General features: G+C 32.6%; 1 protein-coding gene across 1 annotated transcript; it reads right to left on the minus strand.

The window, feature by feature from the left end:
• Window positions 1–14,592: 14,592 nt before the first annotated feature.
• On the minus strand, window positions 14,593–16,175 carry LOC148227372 (uncharacterized). The gene is made up of 2 exons (XM_088201859.1): window positions 15,475–16,175; window positions 14,593–15,402 (listed from the first exon to the last, which is right to left on the minus strand). The coding sequence occupies exons 1-2, from the start codon at window positions 16,056–16,058 to the stop codon at window positions 14,886–14,888; spliced, it is 1,101 nt and encodes a 366-aa protein (XP_088057985.1). The 5' UTR covers window positions 16,059–16,175; the 3' UTR covers window positions 14,593–14,885.
• Between the last annotated feature and the right edge of the window lie 4,989 nt (window positions 16,176–21,164).

Genomic DNA, 21,164 nt, shown 5'->3' on the forward strand with positions numbered 1-21,164 from the left:
CATTTGCTTGTGCAGCGGGCGTGTCCGGAATCTATTATTCCGCCGATTACCTTACATAATTAATTAGAACCATTTGAATGTCTTAAAACACCTGGACGTGGGGTTAAGCGGTATTGGAACGTACCGATTTGTCTTCGTTTAACAATGCATACCATTTGCTTTGACGCCATTTTAAATATACATAATAATAGGAGTAAGTATAATTTATATATATACTATATACAGAATCATTGTATTATGATTTGATACGAATTTGTATAAGTAAAGTCGCTTTTTCAAAATACAGTTTTTGAAATTAGTTAACTTCAGACTGTAGTAGTAAACACGTATTTTCAGGTTTTGTGTTGTGTTACAAAAAATATATTTTTACACGATTAGGGTTTGTCATTCAAAACAATATTTATAGAGCTGCATATTGTAAATAATTTCATACAAAAAAAAATACAGCAGCTGCTACAAAAATATTTGTGCAATTAATTGTGACATGTTTTATGTCAGACAATGCCAGTGATTTTTTATTTTAAGGATGAGCCTCGAAGTGAACCACTCAACTTGAGAGATAAAGTAGTAATAGAAGCTAAAATTGAAGCATATCTAACAGTAACCATTAAAGAATTCGTGGAGATGCTTAAAAAATATTGGCAAGAGCTGGAAGATGATGTTTGGGCGCCCCATGAATTGTCCGATAAATACAGAACAACAAAGATAAACACATGTAGTCTTTTGCAGAAAAAAAAACAATTACAGCAAAGGAATTACTTACTTTAAAGTAATAAGACAATGTTAACAGTGACTGAAGAATTGTACAATAAACTTTTAATTGAATTGAGTGCTGCACTGATGAGTAAAGTGTGACTAGAGATTGCATATACGAAATTCGAAATTCGCGAATTCCGAATTATAAATATATAATTTTTCTTATCAAAAAAGTTCCTTCAATTGTAAATATATCGAGAAAATAGATTGATATTCTTCAAATATACGCGAAACAAGAATTTGGAAAAGAGTTAAAACTTATTATGGACATCAGAACTAGGTGGAATAGCCTAGACCAAATGCTTGAAAAATTAAACCAGCTAAAAAACTGTGTTAGAAAATTATTGATTGACATCGCATCTGATATTGTTATTCAAGATGCCAAAATTTTATCGATTAAAAATATTATATCGGCACTTCTTCCAGTGAGCTTACTGTTGACGCCCTTTGTCGAAAAATATGCCAATCTTCTCTCAGCTGATGCGGTATTATCTTTTATGCTAGAGAATTTCGGATCTGATGAGCTCTCATTAAATTGAAGCATTGTTATTGAAAGCTTTGCAACAAGATTAATATTCGATACAACTATGGAAGCTTCCGTCGCTAACCATAGAATAAGTGATTTTAAAAGAAACAACTAATCACTATACACAATCCCGATCACTGATTTTTGGAGAACAAAATTCAGTCGAATTTGTCGTCCAGCATACTTGACAAGCACCAAATCATACCTAAATTCTTAAAATTAAATCCGAAATGAAATTCTTCAAAGAAAATGGCGTCCGAGGAAACAATTTTAAAGTCTGTATATCCATTTTTGATTTTGATTCCACCAACGAGCGTGGATTCCGAACGAGCTTTTTCAATACCAGGCAACTTTTGTACAAAAGTTCGATCGAGACTAGGGGACGTGGCTTTGAGTAAACTCTGCTTCCTCAAATCATATTTTAGACAACGAAACAATTTAATTTATTAATATTATAAAATGAACTACCAAAATTTTTATTTTCTGTTATTTTAATATTTTTTATGCAATAAATAATCAATTAATTATCTTAAATGAACTGTTTTTTATTTTTAGTATGACCAAAAAATTATTTTAATTTTTCGAAACTCCGACCGAATTCCGAAATTATATATATTCTAATTCCGAATTCCAATTTTTTTATTTCGTCAAAATTTGTAATCCCTACGTGAATAAATAAAAAAATATTTTCCAACATAACAACACACTACTAAATTATTAACTTTGGGTAAAATCTGCTACCTTAGTTTGGATGTTTAATTACAGCCTTATATTCATTGGACTTGACCCCATCCGACTACCATTGTTTCTTTGAAAAAACATTTTTTTAAGATAAAAATATCCAAATAACAGGAAGAAGTATCGTCTCTTTTAGTGTCTCTTTTACTATGGAAATTAAATTACATACTGAAAAATTCTGTCTGAGTTTTATTGATAAAAACTACTTTTGGGTACCAATATATAACACTATTCGCAAATCACCCTAACCAAACTATAGTTAATCAACTTAGATATTTATCCATATGAATATAAAAATATCTTTTTAACTATAGTCTATATATAGTCTATATAAATTCTGTTACAAAAAAATTCAATGCTTTTTAATGCAATTTACAAAAAAAATTAGCCACCTAGTTATTAACTACATTTTATTATTTTTATTTTTTAGATTAAATTAAGACCATCGTGGCCTAACAGGTTACCCCAATGCGCCACGATGGTCGAAAACGTGTACCCTTACAAAATTTCAAGAATAAAATCAGTAAAGTACTAAACTGCACGTATCGAATAAATGTTTATATAATAAATTTATTGCTAATAACACGCGATCAAATATTACGCAAGACTACATTACCCCACTAATCTATAAAATTGGTGCCTACGACACAACCAAACTTAGATTTAAATTTAAGTACTTGAGACATAAATTCAAATATCAGAAACTCATAACCCTCATAGTTAGGTACTGTATACACAGTTCAACAAGTTTTATGTTCCATACTAAAGAAAGTAAACGCCAGAAAACAATGAAAAATACTGGGAAAGTTGCGGTAAATCTGCTCCTTTATTCCAAAATTAAATACAGTCGAGAATTACTCGCACATTGAACTTTTAACTATAAAATCATTTGAAGATGTAATACATTTTATCGATGAATAGGCTTTTAAGAACCACAATATTGAGAGTTACATAGTGAAAATATAGTGCAAGGAGTGCTAAGAGAATTCCCACGCCTTTGCATAAACAACAAAGAATGCAATCATCTAAAGCTATTTTAGTATTGTGTGAAAGCAAATAAACGAGCATAATCGACTAAATTGGTACTGATGATGCAACTTTGATTCACCATCCCGAGACAGACGTAAAAGAAGCATAAAGGTCATTGACATAAAAGCCATATGCAGTTAAAATTAGGGCTACATTTATTTAGAATTGAAGAAGAGTTATTTCTTAATTTTATTTGCTTCTCATGCAAACTATGACTAGACAATTTTATGCCTTATTACATCGTATTAAAAAATAACTTTGACAGGATAAACTTCTCAAATGCATTTTGCTTATATATCGCAATTTTCTGTATCAGAGGTCGGCAAAGTTTTTTGTAAAGGGTCAGAAAGCAAATATCTCTACAGCAAAATTTAGATTCGCTTTAGAATAGAAAAAACGAATTCTCTCTAAAATATACGTATATTTTATCTTTGCAAAAATATTATAAATTTTGGCATATCTAGTCTCTAGTGATAAGCTTTACTTATGAAAATGACGTTATTAATTTTTTTGAGATAACATTTCATCAAACTGAGATTCAAAATTAGTCTGTTAGTTCTGATCTAAAATAGAGATTTTATGTACGAATATTTTATCTTTGTAATTGTCTTTTTACACAGGTGTAGGTTCTGCCAAAAACAAATATAAATCTCCATGCATATGATTTTAATCAAGCATATTCGTCACCTGAAAGACACAGATAGATAATTATAATAGTTCATTTTTTTGGAATATGCTTTTTGCATGTTATTACTTTGCAGATTAATTGCTTCAAATTAAAGTTAAGAGAAAGTTTCTCAAATATACAGTCGAATGGAGTTTTCAAAACAGCAATTTATTCTGCACTTGCATCAAGATTCGAAAAACTTCAAAAATGTTTTATATAACCTTTTATTTATAAAAAGTATTTGCTAGTTTGCCAAGCGTGCCTGCTATGATTTTATATAGCGCGCATTAAAAATATTTGGATTTTGAAGGGGTTGAGAGCTAAAAACGATTAGGAACTGCTAGATAAATAATTTTTTTTTAAATCATTTGCTTCGCATTTAAATTGCCTATTGGTGTTACTAACAATGTGCTTAACACTTTTAGCAAAAGACTTTTAGATTGAAATATGACTGCAACAATCATACACGATTAATTCATAGTGAGTAAATAACTTTATTTTATTGGTACATAAATGAACTACTCGCGATTATTTAAAAAATCGTTTTAAACTTTTTTTATCGTTGCTTTTTTGTTGTTGTGTATTTTTAACTTGTATTGTATTTTTAGTACAGTTTTTATTTAGTACATACATAATGTCATCGCAAACTAAACACAATGTTTTGTCATCTAATTTCATATTTTACACTCTACTCCACTTTAAAAGCATGACATTTTTAGTCCAATAGTGTCTTCTTTTCTGGCTTTGACAATAACAAAACGAATATCCACGGGTAATAAAATGAGAAAGTGTTACACGAGGAATTAAACTCGCTGTCGAATTATAACTGCGCAACGTCACAGCAAAGCAAAGAATACCACATACGAACATATCTCGCAACTCTTCAACTTATAGTACATACTTCAGAATATTAAAGAGTTTTAAAATGTGAAATATATTCTCAGCTCGTGTGATGGATTGAAATAGGCAACAAGCAGGATATGGTCCCGACATCTAAAATCTAGATGTAGGTCCTATGAATTATTTTCTCTACTGAAACTAAAAAAAAATATCAACTATACTGATCTGTACATTAGCTATAAATTTAATATATATAATATTTTATTATATTTATATCGATCATTTTTATTTTCAAAGATAGATTAATATATCAAATTATTTAATAATAATGCTACACAAACTTTGTTTACACTGATTATACAAATATAAAGTATTGTGTATATGCTTTTCGCATCAGCAGCATATTAAACCAATAAATAAAAATTAAACCGACAAATAAATCAAATATTTTCAGAACAGCTTTTACTGTTTTATTAATGTATATACCAAAATGCACGTAATGTATGTACATATTTAATTTAAACTGCACATCATGCGTAATTATTACACAACAGAGCGCATCGCGTAAAGCCACAAACTGCGATGCGATTTCATGAAATAAGGCTAATTTAACAAACCGCTCGCGAAATTACAGCGAATATAGTCAAATCCGCGTCACGTGTGTAATTCATACGTGATCCGATTAACTATTGTCCTAGGTCATCATAGTTGTCTAGTCAAAACACTATTAAAGCGTATAATAAACTCCACGCGGCCGGATCACGCACCGCCGAAAATTCCTAAGGAAGTCAGTTAATTAAAATAAAATAAAATAAAACTTCTACAAGATACCAAATACATCATAAAAGTGTATTCACAATTTTATTACAGTTATCCATGTTTAAATTAAGTTAAAGTAGATCTTGCAGACATTTGAACTTTAGTTTAATTTTACGGTAGACTTCGTATTTAGTGCACATAAACTAATGGCTTAGATCACGCTCGATTTATCCTTGAATTTAATTCGATGACATATCATGTCATCGTATCGACTGAATTTCATCATACATTCGTGTCATGCGTTGAAAGATAGATCATAAATATCATATGGTACTTGAACATTATATATATAGAATATTCCTTATGCTTTAAAATAATTACTTATATTTTTTAATTATTTATACGAATAAAAAAAATAAAATCAATCAAACTGGTGACGATTAATGTCACACTTACATACTTTATTTAAATTAACCTGGATACAAAACTTTATTGAACCAATATAGAAAACCAGAGGCGACATGAAAACAGTCAAACTATTAAGTATTAAATTATCAAACTATTAAATATAAAGGACACCAATATGTTACATATATCCATAAAAATACATTAGGTTATATATTTCAACGTTTATTTATATGTCCATGTTGATTTATGAGTATCGTCGACAGACGCTAATAAGGGTAATATTATATATAATTGCCCATTTTTCTGAGGAACCACGTTCTAATCTATATATATAAAATATACAAATAATCTACAGATAAAAGGTAAATAAAAATAAAATATTTAAAAAATTTATATAACATTGTATAAGTATCAAAAATCTCAAGAGGGAAGCATTAAATACATATTTATATTTTTGGAGCTTTTCTCTGTCATCCAGAGTAATAATGCTTAAGTGGGCTTAAGTGGCTTAACCGTGTAGTTAAAATGAAGTATTACATAAGAATTTTGGCAGATCACTTGAAAGACCACGACTACTCTTGGGATAATTGACATATGAAAGGATGGATTTACAAAATTACTATTATATTTATATATCCCTACAAAGTATCCTTCGAAGAAAGTATAGCTTTCCAAAACATTATTAAATTATGAATTATCTAATCCTAACACATTAAATACCGCGACTTATGTATTTGCGATATTACGATTTTTTGTAAATAAATATAATTTTATATTATTAAACATTTCAAAGCCAAATTATACATATTATTTATAAAATCATATATATGTTTTTTTTTTGTTTTTTTAATGGTCAAATCAATTCACGTCAAACTGTGTATCGCGTACAAATAAATTAAAAAAAGTTTTTTGTGACAAGGAAATTGAAACAGGTCAGCAAACTTTGGAAGATCTTTAAGATAAATTAGGGATTGATAAATATGCGTTAAAAAGCCGGTAAATAATGACGGCATGTAAGGTATAAAAAAGGAGTTTCTTAAAAAGATTAATTACTAAAGACACAAAGGAGATAATGAGAAAGATATTGATTATTTTTAAATATTTAGTGTATATAAAAATAATGACTAAACGGCTTAAAAAATACGCAGTTTAACTTTGAAATTACGAATCGCACATATTTGTGCATACAGTATTCAATGTGCTTATATATAATAAAACTCCGTTGTGTCGTTTCCATAAAATATCATATATCGGTTTACATAGCTTCATTCGTTAGCGACTTTGGTGTCTGACGATACATAAATATGTTAGTATACTATATATCCATGACAGTGAATTGTGACGATTGAAACAACTTTTTGACACGTTTTCAAAAAATGGGTCATGCAAATTGAAGCATCCCAAAACAGCGTTTTTAATTAAAACCGACACGTTCACTCGCCCGCATGGGTTCAATGCAAATATTTATATCTAGTATATGAATAGATTTATATGCATATAACAATTTTTTATTTTTTAATTTACATTTGCTAATTTATTATCATTAGCTAAAATAGTAGAAAAAATCCGTTAATTTGCCAATTCTTGTGGATTATCTTGAGGACTCCATTCTACAAACCCACATTTTCGTCTGATATTTATTTAACCATACACAATTATTTACACGTTTCTACTATAAAATATATGTGAATATCTATTTATTTTTTAAACACTAAAATAAAAAATTCTTAAATGATAATTATTTATATTAAAATCTGCATTTATAATTAATAATCTAGTACTATTTCCATTTAATTAAATTACAGTATCCTTATACCAAGTAATATTTAAAAATAAAATATGTAAAGAAATTGCTCTTCGTGTGAATTCGTTCTAAATAACAATTTGCTATCTAGACATTGAAAGAATCGAAAAGAGCGACGAGAGCTAACGGAGCAGATGAGTAAGAAACTTTCTCACGCTAATGATTTCTTTTTAACTTTTTGTTAAATGAGTTTAGAAATTGTCGTTTTGAATTTATACCGTTCAACTTTGAAATCAGAAAAAATAACAATGCTGTAAAATTATTTCTTGTAGCTATAAAAAAAAACATAAAGTATCAAATCAATATTATCGCCTGACTACAGACCAAAAAGTAACCTTTCGGTCAAAGGCGGTTCGTTAAAATCTAACTTTTCAATTTGACCAACATCGGTTGGATATCATCGTCGCCGATCTAAGGGAATTATCACTTGCTCACGTGTGCATAGACCTAATTAATATGTATCCCGCGGGTGACGGTGCTCGTCGGTTATTCTATCGCGATGTGTATTTACATATTTCATAGCTGATAATTAAATTTACATCTACGATGCAAATGTACCAAAACTGTCTCTTCCTGCTGCTCCTCTGTGAATTCCCCCGAACACATAAGTATCCAAAGTGCAAATGCAAATTTTACATTGCACACAACCGCGAACTACATTTCAAACCAAAGGTTTAAATTTAATAAATTATACGCGATTAAACCGACAAATGTGGTATGTATTAAATGAATACTTACTTCGAACACTAGAGACATTCAATAGTAACCTAAAATGTGATTCAAAGTGCTAATGGTGACATAGCATTCGTTCTTATTTTTTTTCATATTACATGCATATATGTGTATAGTTCCTTCTATGTAATATACGTACGAGAACTATTTATTAGATTTTTTATTACACGTCTGAATATTATGACTTGACAGGTGTCCCTAATATTTCATGGTGGATTCTATACACACAATAATTAAAACAATTATGGTGCACGCTTAAAATAGTTAGGCACCATCCCACATATTTTTTCCAGCTTGTGTTTGACAACCTTGTTGAGAAACTGGATAACTCGTGCAAAATGAGCGTTCTCGAGCGCTGACGTTCTGGCCAAAATGGTTACGAAAAAGGGACGCGATCGCGACTCTCTATAGCACTAAAAAACTTGCAGACAAAAGTAGCCGAGCACTGCAGGGTTTTTAGAAACTTTAGAAAGGGCTTCATTTCTATACCGAGAATGCAATAAATTGTATCTCAACGCTCCTTGATACGATAGATAACAAATTGAATCCTAACTTGCGCGAATACTCTGTAACACTTTCATGTCATTAGCATATAATAAATATTCCGAGTATGCCGTTAATAAAGAACAAAAAAAGAGAGGACAGATTGCAGCCTTGTGGTACTCCAGAATGAGCGAAATATTCCTCAAAACGACAATCGCCATAGCTCACATAGCTAGCAAAATCGTTCGAGAAACAGTAGTTGCTTAGCTTCCAAAGAAGTAGTTCATGACAAACCTTATCGAAAGCAGTTTGAAAGTCAATATATACTACATCGACATGGATTTTAGAATAAAGGGATTTTGCCACCGCTTTCGAAAAGCCGTGGAACGACGCGAACGAAACCCGTATTGTTAGTCTACTAACGCTTGCCAGCAGTGATTATGGATATATTTGTGAAGAATTATATCAAACAAATTAGCAGGTGCCGAAGGAACGGCGATTTGTATGAAGTTTTCGATACACGATTTTATTTATATGAGTATATGTATGTACAAACATACATATATACTTAAAAAACTTTTTTAGAAAAATTTCGAGAATTGAAAAAACTATGTAAATATATGTATATTTTTCCCCTATATTAAATTATTAAATGATAAAATTTATGGTATATCAATAATAAAATAAAAAAATACATTTTTGTCAAGATTTGTATACAGAATATTTAACTTTTTATATGTAAAAGTCCATAATTTCAATCGCAAATTAAATTTAAAATCTCTAAACAGAGTTTTAAAAATATACATTGAGCTTAACTTTAATATAAAAATTATTATTATAAAGCAATATTTTTAAAAAACGTTAAATTTATTGATAATTAAAAAATGCAATAACTATAAAACTATATCTTACGATTTAATGAAACTCCTAGTAAACTTATCCATTGAATGTTAAATTTAGTGGTAATTGAAAAAGGCAATAAATATATAACGATATCTTATAAAAATTTAATAAAATTTTACGATGATTTCATTAGTCATAATAAGTATGACTAATAAAATCATCGCAAAATTTTACATTCATATAAATAGGGTTACATTCAAATTATTGTTTACGTTGGTTCTATTTTATCTCAATAAGATTCCTAGTCAACTTATCATGTTTTTCTTTCTCTTTAACCCTTACATCCAAGTAATTTCAATTATTTAATAATCTCGAGAAAAATAAAAATCCTTATAGTCATTTTAGTAGAACGAAAAAGCATAATTTGAGAGTTTAATTTAAAAATTACTCTCACTTTGCCACTATCAATTTCTAATGCGGTAACACACGACAAAGTATACGAATAGATTTATCAATTAATCTGTTTTAAAATATAATATTTTTTCCCAGACTTTCGTCATTATTCTTGCGTAAAACTATCAACAATCTTTGCCACTGATGTGCGTTCAAAATTGCACTAAAATTATAATTTCACAAAGATTCGTATAACACCGCCATTTATATAACAATAATACGACTATTAGAAAATCGCTTATTGTTTGTTTCTTCAGATCATCGCCAGCTTTGACGCGGTTTCTTACGTCAAAGCATTCTCTTTCTCATTTCGAGATCACATCTACCTAGTCCACTTGAAACAAAGTAGCATATCTAGACTCGGAACATAACTCCGTTCCCTTTTTGTGACGATCAACACTTCTGATTTCCCCCAAATAACTAAAATTGTTCCCAAGCCCAAATTAAAATATTTGCTTATAATACACAAAATATCTTATAATCACCAAGCATTAAACGTCAAAGTGGAATTTGTAGTCAATTAACGAGACGGGCATATCTTCGCGCAACTATTTCCCAAGTGGTTATTTATAACGCGGCGCACTAACTAGTTCGATTCAAATTGGAGGCATTATCGCTCGGCAACTACAATTAGTTTCATACAATAGCAAAGCAGGGGGTGGTGGATACAGTGGGTTGTCGAGGGTGGGTGAAGATCCCCGGGCAATGTCGAAGTTTCGTCTCTATCCCGCAACCGGCAAACAAATACGTGGTATATTTCTCACGGGACGGGCCGGTACACCTCTCGTCAAGGTAATGGCTCCGAAACCATTTGCTCGTCTAATTTGAATGCAAAACTGGCGTCATCATTCATGTCGGAGCCACTTGTGCGCCGAACTACTCGCATAGTTAACCCCGAAAGGGGTGGCCGGGACACACAGAACAGTCCCGGTCCCCCCGGGGAGACACGCCGCCAACTTGGATTCCTTCAAAAACCCACTTTATGGAATCTTGTGGACAATATGTATGTACATACCAAAGTTAGTGTGTATACACGCGAGACTTTACGTACATATGTATGTATTCCCGCACAAGAGACATGTTAAGGGAAATTTCACGTAAAATCCGCGCCGGAAAAGGATTGCGAAAGATAAAACCGTAGGGAGACGTATCCGTCCATTCGTTCTACGTTAATGTTGGGCGAATGTGGAAGGTAGGATGTAATATCAATATATTCGGTATAAAATATTCTAAGAGTATAGTAAATTGGAATACTAGACGTATATCGACCGATAATTAATTAATTATTTTTCTGCCTGATACATACAAGATTGGTATATCTGCAATGAAGTTAGATTATTATAAAGATTATTGAAAAATAACACTTTATGATTCATTATAATGAAAAAAAGTTATGTAACAAAGCTATTATTGCAGAAATATAAATGATAATGCTTATATACAAAAGCTTTACTAGTCAAATAAAATAACCTCGACTGAATAGCTTGCATTAATGAAAATGATATGTACATAAATATATCGTTGTAATATAAAACCTGTACTAACAGTGATATATAATACAGTTATGCATATTATTTTATGAATTATTTATAGTATTGTTTGATGAAAAAATAATTTTAAACATTGCTCATAAATTTCAATCGCCAATTTTTATTGAATGTGTCAATAACCATAACTGACTCTTTTTTTCATACTAAACCTAATTTCTTCTTGTTTTTAAATCGCAATACTTTTAGTAGGAGTTTATATTTTCTCATAAACGTGCACATTTATCCTTTAATTATAATTTTAGAAGCCATATATCACAAACCCACTTGATTTTTTTTTTTTTTTTAATTTTGTTTATTACATAATTAAATAATACATTTTTATAAACATAAATATTTACATTTCATTGGTTGCTGGTTAATTACCATTATCACAATTTACGATTCATTAGCTAAATTAAGAGGAATTACAAAAATAAGAATAATAATAAAAAACATAAAATACGTGAAGTTTAGGTCAAAGTACATAAACACCCTTAACAAAAAAAAAAAGAAAAAAAAAAGAAAAAAAAATAAAATAAAAAAAAAAAAAAAAAATTATAAATTATGAATATATATATTTTTAATATAAAACTCGTAGACCTGGTGCTGTTAAATTAATAGATAAAATTTATGCGTCAGAGCAAGATGTGCTTTGGCATTTTGTGTTTATATTTAAATTTGTTTAAAAGTTTGTTTTTGTCGTAATCACCGATTCTTGAGATTAACGGGTTAGTATGATCTCGCGGTATATTTTTATAATAATTATTCGTATGGTGGTGAACATGTTCTTTAATAGTTGGAATTAAATATTTATTATGAAGTTTTTTGAGGTTAGTATAAAAAGGTGTATTATAAATTATTTTTATAGCTTTATTTTGAACAACTTGTAGTTTAGAAAAGTTAGTATTACACGTATTACTCCACACTGGGCAGGCGTAAGTCATTGCCGGTCTGATTAATTGCTTATATAATAGAATTTTATTTTTAGTAGTTAGCGCACTTTTTCGATTAAAAATTGATTTTAACGCCGCGATGGCTGCGAGCCCTTTAGATTTAAGTTCGGTTATATGTTTATTAAATTTAAGCTTGGTGTCCAGGTGAATTCCGAGGTACTTAACGCTCGCCTTCCATTCTATACACTTTCCCTGCTCGCTTATAATAGTCGGGGGCAAAGGTTGTCTTCGAGTTGTAAAAATTATAGCCTCCGTTTTGTCCTGATTTATTTTTATTTTCCACTTTTTGAAATAATTACTTATGAGAGTTAAGGATTTTTGCAATTTTATTGAAATAGGCTTAAGACCGTAAGAGCTACTCATTATCGCCGTATCATCGGCATACATTGAAAGACAAGTATTTTTAAAAATAGGTATATCATTTGTGTACAAAATGAAAAGGAACGGTCCAAGTAAACTCCCCTGAGGAACACCAGCTGGGATATTACGCGGTATCGATTGTTCATTATTTACTGAAACAACATAACTTCGACGATCAAGGTAGGAGCGTAACAAGTGTAGCAGATAGTTAGGGGTTTTATATTTGTGGAGTTTGTAAATCAACCCATCATGCCACACAGTATCAAACGCTTTTTCCACATCTAACATTAAGAGTCCCGTTGATTTTTTCATGTTAAAATTAGCGGAGATGTGCTCTGTTAACCTATTGAGCTGATGAGTCGTAGAGTGGTTTTCGCGGAAGCCAAATTGTTCATTGATAATTTTATTCCCCAAAGATCCCTTTAAACGTGATAAAATTATTTTTTCTAATATTTTACTGAATGACGGTAATAGGCTTATTGGACGATAATTAATAGCGATAGTGTTATCCTTTCCTGGCTTTCTAATTGGGTGAATCTTTGCGGTTTTCCAAATAGCGGGAAAGTACCCGAAAGATAAGCAGGCATTAAAAATATTTATTAGATAATTGATGCTAATTCTTGGAAGTTGTTTTATCGTAACGTTATCTAATTTATCTATACCGGGACTTTTTCTATTCTTTAAATTTTTTATGATGTTATTAACTTCTGATAAACCAACTTTGTTCATTAAACTAATATCTACGCTAGATGAATTAATATTTCGTATCGCACGGGCGACTTTGTTGTCTATTTTTGAATCTAAGTAATTTACAGTAAGCGAATAAGATGTGGAGAAAGCGCTGGCTAAATTTTCTGCCTTATCCTTGTTCGTGCATGCGATGGTGTTTCCATTTTTTAATGGGGGTATTTCCGAATGTTTATATTTAAGTGATTTAGTTATTTTCCATAAGGAATTATCTGCCGGGTTTAGATTTTTTAGCTTACGCGTCCACGATTCATTTTTTATTTGCTGAATTTTATCGCGAATATAACTAGTTACGCGGTTTATTACAGATTTAAGTCGCGGAGATTTATTATTTTGCCACTGTTTTCTTAGTTTATTTTTGATTTTTATTATTTCGATAAGTTGTGGAGTAAGTTGATTTTTATTATTATGATTTTTACGCGTCGGTATTGATGATATTTTGGCTTCTTCGATAACGGATGTTAAATAACTGATATCATCGTCAATTTGTTTAATGTTATGCGGAGTATAATTCTGTCGCTCATCTTGCAAACGAGACTCGACTATATCTTTAAACTTTTTCCAGTCAGCTTTTAAATAGTCAAAAAGCGTTTCAGAGACTACCTCCGCTGAACCCTCCAGCGAGAATAACACTGGAAGATGGTCAGAAGACAATGCCTGAACGCAATACATTTCTGACATATTTAAGTTACCCTTGACCAAAGCAATATCCAGAATTGACGGCGTCATGTGATTGGAAGGGTAATGCGACGGTGAATTTGGAAAGTTGACAATCGTGTCAGAGTCGCTCAAGTAGTTAAAAAGTGACGCTCCAGATCGATTTGCCCCAGAACAGCCCCAATGCATATGACGGGCATTGAAGTCCCCAGTCAGAATGACCGAGTCTCCTAAAGAAAATATCGAATCTAGATCACTCCGGAGCAGTTCATCACTAGGCGAATTATACCCCGCAGCAATTATTATTATTTTATTTTTATGAATAATTTGAATCGCGACGGTTTCTAGATTATTAGTGTTAGTGTTTATACGCGCGTGTTTTATCGATTTTTTAACAAATATCGCGACCCCTCCGCCTGGCCTTGAGGGTCGGTCCCTCCGAATGCAGGCAAAGTTAGGTAAATATACGTTAACATGTGGTTTTAGATAAGTTTCGGTGACTATGACAATATCAAGTTTGTACTCACTGATTAACAGCTCCAGCTCTCCGGTTTTGTTTCGGATCCCACGGGAATTCCACGTCATGAGTTGAATGTCTTCTTTAGAAGAGGTCATCAAGATACTCGACCATCATCAAAGCAATTTCAATTTTGCTAGCGCACTTTCCGGCCTTAGTTCGGATTTCCTGGAGGATAGTCAGCATCCTGCGAAGCTCATCAGTAGACATGGCTTCTGATGAGGGCTTCTCAGACTGTCGGGCTTGGGGGCGTTGTTGCGTCTTAATTGGGGTGGCTTCCGGGACGATAGTCGGTTTTTTCACTGCTGGTTTCGTTGGCCGAAGGGCAGGAAACTGACTCTGTTCCAGAGCGAACGTTGGCTTGGGTGCGGTCTGTACGGCGGTATGTGGCTTTTGCTGCCTCTTCTTCATCTGCTGGAGATATTCTGTCCTGCGAGGACAGTCCTTGTAGTTGGCCGGGTGACTTCCACTGCATCCAGTGCAGGTTGCTGGCGTCTCTCGGTCTTTTTTAGTGCATTCGGAAGTGGCGTGGTTTCCTGTGCATTTCACGCATCTGGGGTCTCGTTGGCAGTTCCTCGCAGCGTGGCCATACTGCTGGCATCTGAAACATTGAGTCGCGTGCGACTTATTACGCTTGTATTTTTCAAGCGTGGCCTTAGTGAAGCAAACGTACCGGATGCTTCTTATGGACGTCACCGTCGTCTCAGCGGAAAATTGCGTCAGGTAGAGCCGCGAGGAGGTCTCTGCCTTGGTGTTCATCGCCGTTACTTTGACGACGCTTAATCCTTGCCGCTCCAAATCAGCAGCGATTTCTTCAACGGGAACCTCAGGAAGCCCCCTCAAGACAGATTTAACTGTCTTGTCTTCGTCGGCAATAAAGGTGTGAAAGGCACGGCGGCCCTTCAAACCATCCATCAGGGTCGCTCGCAGTTCGAGCGTCGCACACTGGATAGAAACATTACCTCTTCCGGTGTAGCGGAGAGTAAAATTTCCTGATTTGGTCATCGACTTGATAAGGTCGATGGTCTGGAGATGTGTGCCAACCACCTCCATGATGACAGGTGGCACTCTTGAGTGTTTACTCCCGGCAACTTCGGGGAGTTTGTCGTACCTGTTTTGACTTGAAGTCGGCAACAGGTTCGCGTCAGTAGAGGGTCGGGCAGTTTTCTTTGGCATCTGCCATTCTTGTTCTGCTGATGGCGATAGGTACGCTTTTAACGTACCCACCGCACGCTTGCGCGTAAGCGTCTTCTTCATCGCGCCGATAATGTCTCTGGCGTCGTATTGTTGCAAATGGTCGCGGGTGGGGGGTCGGAGCTTTGAACGGCAGCGAGAGCAGGCGCGGATGCGTCCGTTCACCGCTGAGGTACAGAGCAGAGTGACCCACTTGATTTTAATTTATGATCTACCAATGAGATTAGAAAAAGTTTATAATCAAAAATATTATTTGTGCCAGACGTCCACATATTGCTGCAACTAAAACGTAGTAAACTCGGTAATTGAACTACTGCAAAAATCACTTTTATTATTACTACCCTTAATATCTTGAATTTTTGAACATTCGTCAAAGGACAAAGTACCTAAAAGTTTCCAGAATTATTATTTAAATATATTTACAGGTACAAGACTTGAATCCCTTTCAGTGTGACTTTCACGATAGATCAGTAATATGAGTAGGTGACTTATGGAAGTTTCAATAAAATATCTACTGAAATCCCGCAAGGCGGTAAATTCAGAACTACCTTATTTATATTATATACTGCAAATATACCAAAGTATCCAAAATTAAAAATTGAAACTTTTGCTGATGATACTGCAATCACGGCAACGTGTTCAAACACGAAGGAAATTACTGGCAAACTTCAAAGCGCAGTAAGTAAATCACAAATCGGCAATTGGAAAAAGCATTGGTACATCAAAGGGAAATCCTAACAATTAAAAGGAAAATCCTCTCTCTGTTTATAAATTAAAAATTAGAACTCTAAGAAAAAGAGTAGTTAGGAGTGACTATGAATTCTAAAGTTCGATGGAACAAGCATACAGTAGAACAGAAAAAGTGTTTTGCAATACGAGCATTTTTTTAATCAATTTTGATTTGATAAGCGAGCGATGTTTTGCAATACGAGCAGTACGTATTACGTAACTTTCTTCCTAACTAAGCCGATAATTTTTATTGATATGCAATAATGACATACCTTTTGAAAAATAATTTGCTACTTTTGTTGTGTAGCGACCACACACAGATGTCCACGTTTGAAAGGATCTTTGTCGCAAAACTTGCTATAAATTACTGTGACCAAAATAGTCATCCATTAACAAGGACATAACCCAATAGCATAAAAGAGTGACCACACACATAAGCCCTCGTTACTACCAGAAAAAATGGCATAAATAACACGAGTTTTGTTTTTACAGTAAATATTTTCCGTCATTAAGAGAGTATTATTTTGTTGCGAAACGGTCATGGATATAATAAATCATCGGATTCACAAGATTTCCGTTGCAATGCAATACGACCTTGGGCAATGTCCATCAAGCGAACGTGGCTTTCTTAAGGCGTATATCTATTTCGTTGTTCTACGAAGCATCAGCAAGCTTTGCAGCCCTGGATACTTAAGCCTGGACTCCGATGAGGAGAAAGCAGCAGCCACTCGAAGAGATCAGCAGACACCCGCCGCCCGCGGACAACATACATGAGTGCTCACATACCGAGAGGAACCCGAACATCATCATAGCATAGAGGGTTCAACTTCCGCTGTACCCTCGCTACCACGCCACCTACTAGACCTCTGAGGACCTCCCAAGCTTGGAAAAAACATCTCACAACAATTGTAAATATAAGGTAATAAAACTTTAACAAGACCTGAGTCTTACTGACTACCAAATACACCCCTAGACTTTCCAAACCTTAAAGTTGGTTATGGATAAGGCTTCTGCTGATCCTCCAGATGTTAAAGACAATCTACTGGAAAATTTTGAGTTCATTAAGATCTAATTACTTCTTACAAACACAGAGTCCATGGATCAACAGGGCATCTCGAATTTCAAAAAGCTTTAGACCAAGTTACTAATTCAGTGATGCTTCGAAATGACCGAAGGAAGAAATATTACCCTCAGAGACTTTTGGAAAAATAATTCCCACATTGTGAACTGCCTCAAGACCATCAATAAAGCATGAACTAGGTTTACTATGAGAACCCTTAATTCTGCTTGAAGAAAACTTAGACCCAATTTCGTTGACGGAGAGTTTGATAATATTAAAAATAAATTATGTCTTTAAAGTTGTTAAATACGAAATTGCCAATATTTTTAGTCCGATATAAAAAAAATATTTTTTAAATATGTCTATTAAAAAATGGTATTTGGCTAACAACGAATGAATCCCTTTAAAGGTTGTGAAGTTGTCGAAAACCTTCATAATACCACTCTGGTTATTAAACTACAATGATTTTTTAAAGGTCATAATCTGTAATGTAAAGTTCAGGAAAATATGAAGGATATGTAAGAATGTGAAGAAAGTTATGTATTTAATTTTGCAACAAAAAATAGCGAAGAGTGCTGCAATCATAAAGCAATTCTGCTTCAAGTCGGTTTAAAAACATCGGATGTTCTATGCCTAATTTTCTAGACATGATTTTATTTTAAATCTAATTAAAACAATATTTTTTTAAATTATACTGAGAGATAAATCAACACCACTAAGATTATCAAAATAAGTTTATTATTACATATTATTAATTTCGATCTACCAGACACGATTTAATTTGAATAAAAATAAGATAAGGTTGACTTTATTGATTAATGGCTATACAAATTGAATAAAGTATACACTTGTGAAATCAATAAAATATTATATAATATTTTACACCCTTACGTCGTTCAAAAGTAATATTAGAACTTTATGGCTAATTGATTGGTTCAACATGGGCGCACGTCCGGTCGTTCTTATCGTCGGTCGCTTGAAACCAATTAAATCAGGGATGTTCAAACTGTTTGCGGTGCCGGTTAGGGTAAACATCGGCAAGAATTGCAGTTGCGGAGCAAGCATAAAACAAGGGCTAGTTTACAAATACTCTACGGAACATCCGGAACGAGCTGACAGTAGATGTTTACTTTAGAGCGTCCCGTTCTAAGCACATACTCGCAGTACATTTATACAACTTATGCGTACAAAGTAAGGAAAATTAGTTACGAGCGCTTAAATACTCGCAATGATTCAATGCAATGAATTTATTTAGGAATGGAGCTCATTTCGAGATCTTGATAGTAACTCAAAGCAGGCGTGTTTAAAAATAGATACTATTAGGTATCGTTCGTGAAATCATATTTAAATATATATATATATTTCTACGATATACTACTGTAATTAGATGAAGCGTAAACGTAGCTTTTTATTTATGAAAGTAATCAAACAATACAACATTAATTTTATAGTTAATAAAGGGTATAAAGGGGTGGAAAATGCATATCAAATGTTTCACACTATCTCTCCGCGCTCACCTGTGCGTACGCTAACAAAGTCACACACTTTCCCTTTGTTTTCATTATTTACAGTGTGATTTACGAGGCTTAATTGAGAAATTTGAGCATCAGTTTGCGTCCATAACTAGGCAAATATTAACCAGGAACGATGTCCGCAGTTAATATAAAATGGATAACTGTCAGGACAGCGGTTATGACCCTGCGGCCATATAGCCATTTTATGGTCGCGATAAAGTTTATCAAAATGTATCATCATTTAAAAAGTAATACTTGCGTTAGAATTTTTATCACGTATCACGCAGGGAAATTTATCGAGCCTCTAATGAAAGGCGCCGGTGCCGTAATTAATATAGAGTACAATATTTTTTTTCGGACGCTCAGTCGTTATCTGCATCGCCTCTAATAATGTGGCAGCGCGTGCAATTAACCAAATTGATATTTATGTGCCTTAAAAAAATGAATGATAAAATAAATAAATACACGATATTTTACTCGTGAATCTTTGGATTTCACTCTTAATCGAAAAGGTTTTAAAATATTGTAGAATTTTACAAAATATCAATAAAATATTTTCTGCAATATTTACTGATTCTGTAAATAAATATATTTAACCTCTGCTGCAAATCAAAATATTGTGTTATTATGAAAATCATTTTAAATTACATTTAAGAAAAAATAAATAAAGATCCCCTATTTTATTTTCTCTTACTATATACTTTTTAGCAATTAGTAAAAAAATAAAATATATAGATTTGCAAATATTTTTTGCTAATACAGTTGCCACGAAAACCCAAATTCAGGAACACAAGATCTTATATTTTGATAAAAACAAGTCTGTGTTGTTGAAGGAAGTTTTTTATTTGATTATTTATGGAGTGTAGCATTATGTATTTATTGCTACAAATAATAGCAGAGTTAAAACCTAGTTGAATATTTATAGAATATTTGAAAAACTGTGTTTTAATTTAGTAATAACAATTCCACTGCGCAGCTATATATATTTTATTATTTTTTTAATTAAAATGTATATTCACAAATTTCTATTTCTAACTATGTAATATCTGTACTTTCTAAAAAAAATGGTACTGCACTGCCAAATAAACAAAATTAAATTCTAGTGAAACAATAGTTCATTTTAATAAATAATAAATAAATAATCATATTTATAAATAAATAATAAAAATATGGCAGATTCCTAGTCACGTTAAGTAATAAAGAGAACACGTAAGTGGCAAAGAGCAACTGCTGATAAAATTTATAATAACATATTTACGACAATGAGGTTGTAAACAGGAAAATTTTGATAACCTCAAAAACGTGTCATGAATTTAAAAAAATGAGAAGCGATATTTACCAAGAAATAATAAATGTAATGGCATTCGTTGACACTGATAAACTCAAGGAAAGCATAATATTAGTGTTAGATTTCAACAAAACATTTTTAATTGTATTATTATATATAGAACACATAAAAAAGCACTAATAAAAATCACCAATGCTTATGGAGCATGTTATTCAGGGGCACAGATTCTTGTGACGCGCCATCTAGCGGTTAATATTTTCTTGTCTTTCTCGTGAAGACGAAGTAACTTCTGGCTGAAACTCTGTGGGCTGCGATCTCACTAGAAAGTGCCATTAGAGGCCTTCACTAGAGAATGCCATAAATGTAGACGTAGACTTTCTAAGGAAGGTCTTACTTCGTGGATGCAGCGTAGAAGCTGCAGTTTCAGAGAACAAAAATAAAGGCTCGGCATCTTCAATGAGTGCACCGGTGTTTGCCCATTAAAAGGCATTCAATAGAGGCTCAAAAAGTCAAGGATTAAAAAAAACTTGACATCAAAACTCTTGATATACCAGTGTCTGAAGAAAAGAAGAGTTCTC

Source organism: Plectrocnemia conspersa, unplaced genomic scaffold (genome assembly GCF_051122295.1).
Source record: "Plectrocnemia conspersa isolate PC_06_02 unplaced genomic scaffold, ASM5112229v1 ptg000013l, whole genome shotgun sequence".
Classification (NCBI taxonomy): domain Eukaryota; kingdom Metazoa; phylum Arthropoda; class Insecta; order Trichoptera; family Polycentropodidae; genus Plectrocnemia; species Plectrocnemia conspersa.